We start from the raw sequence: 9,086 nt of genomic DNA, 5'->3' as shown, positions 1-9,086 counted from the left end.
AATAGGATCCAGAATTTGTTGTTATTTATTGAATATTATTGTTTTTCCAGATTTTGTTGTATTGTATTAGGTGCTTTTGCTCTTTGTAAAGCGTACAACTAGAATGGTGAGCACGGTGTTTTGAAGTAGCTTAGCTTGTCCTCACCAACGACATTAGCATACAAAATCTTCAGTAAGGGCAATTAATTTCAGGTTACGGATGTAATTTAATCGTATTAGTGCCCTTTTATTCCGGCAAAGCACCTGTGCGTAGCGAAAGTTGAAGTTAGTTATACTATAGATTTAGGTAACTTGAATAAATCTCGGTTCAGTTGTATTTATAGAAACATATAGCGTGTTGCAATGGTCATTTTTTAGCAGGAGCTGACATTTAAATATTAATCCGAGTTTAGTCAAAAACATTTTGAGTTGTAATTTTTTGTACTGTCTTAATATACAGACGTCGTACAACAATATTTTTTATTCTATAATGCAAGTAAAGAGAGAAGCCTAACCTGACACACGTGCCACACCTGAACGGTTGGTATTAAGCGGAGATTTCAACAAAACATAACACCTATTGTCGCAAATAGTAATAAATGCATGATTTATTAATAAATATATTATAGATTTTGTAAGCAACTAACAGCGTTCGCAATCGTAAATTATCGTCATTCGTCAGCGGTTTCATATAATTGAGGTTTATGTAAAATACAGACTCATTATGTCATTAATAATAATATCTACTTGTCTATATGTTATCGCTAATTGTTGGCAGTTAAAACGTCGCTTTATTGTATTTTTTTATATCGACCATAAGGTGGTGAATGTTTATGAGCTCGGAGCGAACTGGTAGAGAGCACAAGGGTGGCTGCGAAATTACTTTATTAAAACGGTGATAGTACTGCAATAGCTGTTTAAGGGCCTCTTGTAGAATACTTGTGCCACATTTGAAATTTGTAAATGTCTTCATGATATCACCATTCATGTCGTCTATAGCCTTCTTCCAACCAGAGTTGAAATTCCGTACGAGCGTAGCTACTTTATGTGATTCCTTCTCGAGTTCATTGATTTGACCTGCAAATTATTATACACATTAGGTTACAGCATAAGCAGCAACCGTATTCTTGCCTAACAAAAAAGTGCTGCTCAAAAGCGACAAATTTACCGTCAAGAAGTAAAAAGGGACAATCAAAACCACAAAAAAAATCAGCTTCCATTCAAACGGGGTAATGTTTGCACGCACGCATACACACGCTTATATGTACATAGACACAATTGGTATATGGTGATTTGCACTCATTTACGCGACGATTACGCTTACCTGGATGACCTTACAGGAACGTTTACATAAAATGCGTTTTCCAAAACAAAGGCTAAGCACGAAAAATGGCCAGATTGTAGTGATCCAACACTACTAACCAGCCTTATTTTACTGTTTCTATAGAACAACACATCTACTCTATGTATCACGTATTCACTATTACTCTTTATGATCTTCTTCAATATGCCGAATAATTTATTCTTCTCGCCAGAAATATTTGGGGCTGGTGTTGAAGTCGCCCACTCAGGGCTTGAGACTCCTCTTTGCTGTTTACCGTTAATTTCCTTGGGATCGAAAGGTAGCCTGCAGGTACGAGGTCTGGAAGATCTGATGGGTGGAAACAAACGTCCCACTCAAGCTTTTGTAAAGCGGCTTTACGCTCTTTGTTATGTAAGGCTTTGTTCCTATGATGGCGCAGTGATAACCTGCTCGTCCATGAAACTCAAAGGGGTGGACAAAGGGGTCAAAGGGAAACAAAGGGTGGACTAGGTTTAAAATTAGACGTAAATACGCCTCGATTTGTACTAAAACCCAGCTGTCTGAAATAAGGTTTAACGCGTAAAGCGTGAACATAAAACTCGGGAACATTTAACCATGTGAGGCCTAACACTGTCCTGGCGAAGAATGGCTTTGCGTCGCCTATCGGGTTTTTTTCTGTTGGATCTGTTTGTTTATTGTTTTTTTTGTTTATTCGACGTAACTGGGTTATATACACATTCTTGTTGATCATCTTGTTCTCCTGAATCATCTCCTAGCACATAGAACCTTTCCAGCTTTACAAAACGCAAATCATGGCCTTCCTTCGATTTGGCTTAACTCGAGGCTTTGCTAAATTTACATTTCTATCCATTTCTTTCTACGCTTTATACCGACGTAGAGACATACTTCTCATCACCCATAATAACTTTGTGCATACACCTGTAATTGTAGCTGTGTGTTGCAAGGAGGTAGACGAAGTATAGACAATTAATGAAAGACCTATTTCCTTATTCGCTTTATCCAACTCACAGAACGGTCAGACATTCAATTTATGATAAAACGTTCATATTTTCAAATTGCTGGCGTTCGTAACCTATTTTCTCAGTCAAGTGACAAGATGTTCGGTTGGCCAGCCGGAGCAAGCTACACCATCAGCTCTAAGATCGCATTTTTGATTTTAGCAAACATCTTTAAGCAGTCCTTATCCTACAAAGCACGTATATTCCAGGCTGTTTCGATACCTTTGACGAAAAAAGTAGGGTACGTGTCGAAAAAAGCCTCCCTTTTTGAAATCTGAATCCGCCATAATATGCTGTCCACTATAAAATTACAACGGGCTTATAGAAAGAAGAGGGGAAAAGAACATTTGCGTATCGTATATTAGTTATATATATATAATAGACACGTAAATAGAAACGGAAAATAATGAAAAAGGAACTATCACTTATGTTTCAATTTAACAGAAGTAATGAACAGAAATAATGGCAAATAATACACATGATGATAAAGATGATTATAGCAAAAGCTAGCAATTGACAAGGTTTCCACTTGGAAAATGTATAACAAAGGCGTTATTATCTAAAATGTTCATATATAAAATTCATAAACAATACGACGGATAAAACGATTGCAGTTAAAATTTAATTATTATTTATCACTATTATTATTATTATTTAATCAAATTATCTCTTCGATGCCTCAGTGAATATAAATAATTGTAAGACCCGTGTCATGGTAAAGCTCATCCGGGTTACTTTAGCTGACCACTAACTCCTATAAACGCTCCAAATTAAACGCAAGAGATACTGATTACATCAATGAGATTCTAAACGAGGTTTGCAAATGCCAATGTTTACAGTTCTCCCTATCCGAAAGTATAACATCCCCACCAGTGCACAAAACTTTGTCAAAGGCAGTATCCATTTGCTTCAACAACTAGAGGCAAATCAATTTAAAAAAGGCCTTACGATATTCTCTGACGAACGAGAGCAATGCATCTAACTCCAAAAGAGGTTGCGTTTGTATAAAAGCAGAATAGAGAAAAAGCGAGACAGACATTCAAGCACTTCCTGCAGGATTGTATATATATATATATATAACAAGAGTACAGAATTATCTAAGCTTAAGAGTTAAATAGTCTCTATGCCTTTTAAAATTTTGACTTCAGTCCAGCGAGACAGTTAAACGACTCACTAAAAGTCAAATAAAAGGTTCTTCATGAATCTTGCAAGTCACTTTATACGCTGCAATCTATAATAATTAATAAATAAGAACTTTACGAACGTAATAATATATAATGTTAATGGTTTCTTCACGTTAAATTTGCAGGTGAAGGTGTTTAACAACATACCCTTTTCAACGTAGTACTCGGATTCTTTAATGAATGTCATCATTCCTCCAAAATGTACGGTCAATATCTGCTCGACGTATTCGCTTTGACGTGCCGTTAGTAGTGTCCTAAAGTTTGTTGTCTCTTTTGAATCTTCGTGCGTTCTTTGTTGAAGTACGCCAAGCATCATATCATAATTGTTGATGAGAAAAATTAGTTGATCTTTTCTGCCGTTGAACTCAGCTGCCATACGCAAGACAAAATTCTCTACCTCGATTTGAAGCTGGCCAAGAAGCTGAGTAACTCGCTCGTCTGGATGGTTTTCATTTATTGAGACAATCGCAGCGGAGAACTCGGCATAGCGTCGCGTAATATAATGTGGCCTATTGTCTATGCTGCCTAACTTTGAAGGATCGCAGTCTCGAATCGATGCTATATTCATTCGTAAAATTGTTTCAAATCGGGGAAAAATTATTTTTACCAGTAAATCCCAATAACGATCCATAACAGGAACGTTTCGAGAATGCATGACAACTTTAAGTTTACGGATGATATGAATGCAAAGAAAAAGGGCAATCGAGTCGAAACACTCCGCCACGAAGCTTTCTGTATGCTTTGCAAATAATGACATGCTTTTTTCAAGGATATTGTCGAACATATCGACGGCTCCCTGCTTTGTTAGCAAAAAGAATTCCGAAACAAACAGATATTCTCGCGCAGCGTTATCACATAAAGCATACTGCGTTGACCGAAAAAGCTGCTCAAATGGATAATGTTTTTCACTCTTTGCTGAAGCATGCGGTACAATTACAGGTGCTTCTAAATCTGCCCCCAGGACGGCGTTGCGACTACCGAGCGTGAAGATCGTCGATCGGTTCTTAAGTGAGGGCTTATTGAATAAACCCCATTTTGGAGTGTCATCGACGCCCATCAGATCATCTTTATCTGGCACATCTTCGAACTGTAATTTCATTAACCGAGTTTGATATGCCTTGAAATACGATAAATACACCTTACTAATGGTGTCAACGTACTCTTCACGTATTTCTTTCGCAACTTCCCGCTCATGAGTTGCCAAGAACTGGAAAAAGAGCCTGTGCTTTAACATGGTGTTTTGCGCCAACTGGAAGTTAGCATTCGCCTTACGAAACGAAAACACTTTTTGTAACAGCCATTCCCGGATCTTTGTCACGGCATGAACTTTGAGCTGAAATAAGCAGAAAACAACTCCCTATTACTTTTAGTTATATATGCGTTTATTGGTATCTTTTTTCAGAAATTTTTAAAGTCACACCTTTTGCCCGAAACAATATGAAAATCCATCTATGTATGAAGCTATTTTTTTAAAGTCATTTGATTTTGTATTCAAATACAACACAATGTCTTTTAAAGCTTTATAACCGCCTTTAATAGAATGTAATCCAGCTTCTAACTGCACACTGTGTCGTTTTATGATATTTTCAATTGCATAGATTTTTCCCATATCAGTAATATCGATATATCAAGAGTTACCTTATCGAGGATATCTTTTACATCCTGACAAGACGAAGCCTCCTTGAAGCTCTGCACCTTTACGAATGAAATCTTCTGGTCGAGTAAGGCAAGCTGGGTAAGGAAATCCTCATCTATAACGGGGCAATCGAGAATGACGTTTATCGTTGCCTCAGGTACGATAAAATCGTCCACGAACTGACTAAGTTCTCCCCGTACCGCCTGTCGATTCTTTAGCTGGAGGTTCATCGCGACAGATTGACGTTGAAGGCTCTGAATTTCTGATGATATAGAGCCAAGATCGTTCTGAAAAGTTAAGTAGTAGCCTGTTCATAATAATGAACAAAAGATCCGATCTTTTTTAACATAAAAAGTGAAACCTACAATAACCAAGGACGCCGAATTTTTAGTAAGGACTTATTTGAGATATGCATACTGTTTACCGTATTTGTGATTAACTGTTAGGCCTACTGCATCTGTGTTTTAATTAATATCCGATTAGATAAGCTTCATCATGTACTGAATTTCATCTAACACCCACAATTATATGAAGCAGCAAATTTATCAAATCAAGCTCAATATAAGTGTAGTAACGTTTACAACACTATCCAGAAGATTCCTCAAGTAAATATGGCAATCTGGATGACAATATTATATCATGCGTTAACTCTGTTCTACAGCAGATTGACATCATAATTCAAATGACTTGTACATATAAAAAAATGTTGTCACGGAAAATACTCCATCTATGCGTCAGCCATTGACTAATTCCAACCGTACCTTCTCTCGAGGGCATTTATATAAGTGAAGCCACTATACCTGAGAATAGTACAAAAGTTTAGGCTTAACAAGGCTTTTAGATACTTGTATAAGTTAAAAAGAGTTTTACCTATACTTCTTTATTATACAAAAGGTTGCTAAAAGCCTATCCTCACTTTATAAAGAAATAATTCATGTCTTTGAGTGCTTTTATGTGTTAACCTATTTTGATTATCAGCGTACAGCATTGCATTAGTTCGGCCCATTCGGGTACGACTCAATAAACTCTCGACAACTACATAAACTCAGTGATGATTGTCAAAACAATTATCCATTATTACGCTAAATAAAAAAATCGGAATTTTTACAGGATGTTTGTCGTTCTGTACTTGCTACTAAAGGTTCTGAAACATTTCGAACGATGCACTTTCGTAATGATATAATAAGCAAATGTACTTTAGTTTACTTGGCATCTATCGTAAAAATACGGCAATAACCAAGAAAAGAAAGACAGCTTTAGAAATCGACATTTTGTATATACCACATATACTCACTAAGATCTGTCGTTTACCTGAAACCCACGTAAGATGCTTTCCATGCGTTGCAAGATGGCGTCACATGAAGCAATCTCTCCGTGAAGTGCTGCAATGTCTCGACAATTGTGCATATAATCTCTAATCGCCTCATCCTCGCTGCCCTTAAGTTGCTGTTCAACACTTCGAGAGTATTCTCTGAGGTCGCGGCCTGACTCCAGAGCTTCCTTGATCACATCATGGCAAAGATTCTCCTGGATATGATCGTCCACACCAGCTAGGGGATCCGCCATCTGTTGTCACACCAATAAAATTATTATCACAATTTAGATGAGAACAACTGCTTATTTCTAGCTATTAATGTTGAAGGACGTGATTGCTAAAAACTTATAGTTTGTTAAAAGTATCTCAGTTTACTCGAAATATTAGCTGCAAGCTCGATAACGCACGAGGTTTTACAAGTTCATCAAAATTCGTGCAAATTTTAGGTTACAAATGAAGAAAATAAAATTTATTATATCCTTTGCCTAGAAAAAATAATTGTAGAAAAATTATGTAAATATAATTGGACTTTACATGATATTCGGCATCATTTACCATTATTTTACAATGCTATTCTTGGCTTATTCATATATGGAAGGCGGATCGCCGGTCAAACGTTCAGTTCAGAAAACTGACCTAACAAGCGTGGCTTCTAACATAAAAACATACCCATCCAGTTAAAAGAGTTTGAGCAGATCTCTTAAAACTGAGGTAACTTAAATATCACCGGTTGGGATAGCCTACAGGGTGTCCAATTAATCTTGATGATGTTGACATTTCTGTGCTTGTCACAAAATTACTTTTTATAATTATGTTGAAATATTCACCCATGAGACGTGTTCCGGATGCCACTTGAGCCTTTTCTATTTAATAATAAGAATAATGTGGTTGCTAGATCATTGGTATTGCTCTAGCTGTTCGACCAAGAATCGACCTTCTATTAAATAGAGTCAACAATTACGTTGCAATTATTAATTAAACGTTGCAAAATTCTGTTGACCGTGATTTAAAACTGACCGCAAACTAGGCTTCGAATTCTTTGGACTATGCGTCAGTAGCCGTTTTTAGTTAGTACATCTCATAAATGAAAAACCGGTAAATCTAAAAATATACATTTAAAACAGAGCCTAAGTAAGCAACAAATAATAAGGTAGCATTAGATCGCTGTTGAAGCGTAACAAGACTTACGAACAAAAAAATTGAAATAACTGGATATAAGGAATATTACTTTAAAAAAAATATGAACTATTGTTCGAAATAAATATATACTCGAACCCATTATATAAAAAAAAGTCCTAACAACGTAGCCGTTATTATCATAGTTCATCCGGCAACGTTAGTGCAACCTAAATTCTGAATTAATCGTACCAGTTACATTTGCCCTCATTTCTGAAAAGAAAAAATAAATGATTATCTTTTAACAGCCACTGTATTTAAGCCAGACCTTCGAAAATCACTTTTGGATGGAACGTTTTAGAACAGACCGCGCAGACATTTCGGCCACTCAAAAATCGAACTGAAACTGTTTTTCTTTTATTCTAATGTAAATATAGTGTGTTGAAGTTGACCCAGGCACGATCCCAATATCTTCTTTTAAACATATAAATTGAGCAAGCTATGTTCGCCAGTCGTAACAAAACAGTTATTTTATTTGAAAAAACAATGTTAATATGGATGCGCTTGCGGGAATCGTCGGGAAAATCGCTTTTCTGTGTCTCGCTATGTTTAACTTTATTTCGTCTGTTCACGTAGCAGAAAAGTATTCATGTGCGACGCCTATTACAGAAACGTATTAAGCTTGTGTTATCTACGAGCACCTAATCCCAGATGTTGAAACGGTCGTTTTAGAGTTTCCTTAAGGTAGCAGGATCTTGATTATTGACTAGGTGTGTAGGAATACATCCCGTTCCGCAAGCAAGCGCATTTCTTTGTTTGAACAGAGCAGAACGTTCGATATATTTTTATCGTAATGTGTTTCACTCTAAATTTACTCACATAAATGCATCATTAGCTGATATACCTGGGTTGCCAGCTGACCAGCAATTTAATAGGGCCCGGTTGATCATAAACCTATCTCACACACATTGATACAGCCTCACAAAAATACATGTTCTATATAAAAGTATTCGATTTTTTGTGAAAGAATATCCGATTAAGTAAATTATATGTACATTTCCGTTAGGTTAATGAAGCTATACATAAGTACACTTCAATTGTCATTTAGTAGCATAGAAAGTTATAATTAACATATTGTTGTAGGCTACCATAGAGTTATATATTGATTTGCTCATGTTAAACAATATGATTGAAAAAAGTTTATATCATTAGAGAGTCTTGTATTTGTGTAAACAAACCTTATAAAAATCCTCTTCAGTTCTTAAATTTCACAAAATTACTACTAAATATTCTCAAATCTGTCAGTACTAAATAGCTCTCAGCTGAGCTGTGTTTTCAGCAAAGATAGATGTCATCATCAAAACAAAATGTCAACTATTTATTAAAATTATCTGACCCCTATATTTTGCAACTGGAAGTTTTCATTATTACCTTCCTTATAATAGTAGGAATTATTCTATATAGCGTCAGAGAAACTACAATAAAATGTATCATTAATAAAAAAAAGTATGAAATCAGTTCGCTGGTCATATTG

The 9,086-nt window shown here is 36.0% G+C and overlaps 1 protein-coding gene across 3 annotated transcripts; it reads right to left on the bottom strand.

Moving 5' to 3' along the window:
* Positions 1–559: 559 nt before the first annotated feature.
* Positions 560–8,925, bottom strand: Vps52 (vacuolar protein sorting 52). Of its 3 annotated transcripts, none has more exons than XM_086978689.1 (6): positions 8,791–8,925; positions 6,433–6,687; positions 5,124–5,408; positions 3,633–4,818; positions 2,524–2,619; positions 560–1,056 (listed from the first exon to the last, which is right to left on the bottom strand). In XM_086978689.1, the coding sequence occupies exons 2-6, from the start codon at positions 6,685–6,687 to the stop codon at positions 758–760; spliced, it is 2,121 nt and encodes a 706-aa protein (XP_086834815.1). In that variant the 5' UTR covers positions 8,791–8,925; the 3' UTR covers positions 560–757. The 3 variants fall into 3 exon arrangements, with proteins under 3 accessions (XP_086834815.1, XP_086834816.1, XP_022648123.1); XM_086978690.1 differs by lacking the exon at positions 8,791–8,925 and adding an exon at positions 8,432–8,659; XM_022792388.2 differs by lacking the exon at positions 2,524–2,619.
* Between the last annotated feature and the right edge of the window lie 161 nt (positions 8,926–9,086).

This window comes from Varroa destructor, unplaced genomic scaffold (genome assembly GCF_002443255.2).
Source record: "Varroa destructor unplaced genomic scaffold, Vdes_3.0 BEIS01000002.1, whole genome shotgun sequence".
In the NCBI taxonomy this organism is placed as follows: domain Eukaryota; kingdom Metazoa; phylum Arthropoda; class Arachnida; order Mesostigmata; family Varroidae; genus Varroa; species Varroa destructor.
Note: the sequence above shows the minus strand (reverse complement) of the source record. Positions and strands in the feature narration are given on the sequence as shown.

Coding starts and splice junctions, on each gene's coding strand:
- Vps52 (XM_086978689.1), bottom strand. CDS start 6,687: ATGGCGGATCCCCTAGCTGGTGTGGACGATCATATCCAGGAGAATCTT. Junction 5,409..6,432: donor GCATCTTACGTGGGTTTCAG/GTAAACGACAGA, acceptor TTAACTTTTCAG/AACGATCTTGGCTCTATATC. Junction 2,620..3,632: donor CGAGTACTACGTTGAAAAGG/GTATGTTGTTAA, acceptor TCTTTCTATAAG/CCCGTTGTAATTTTATAGTG.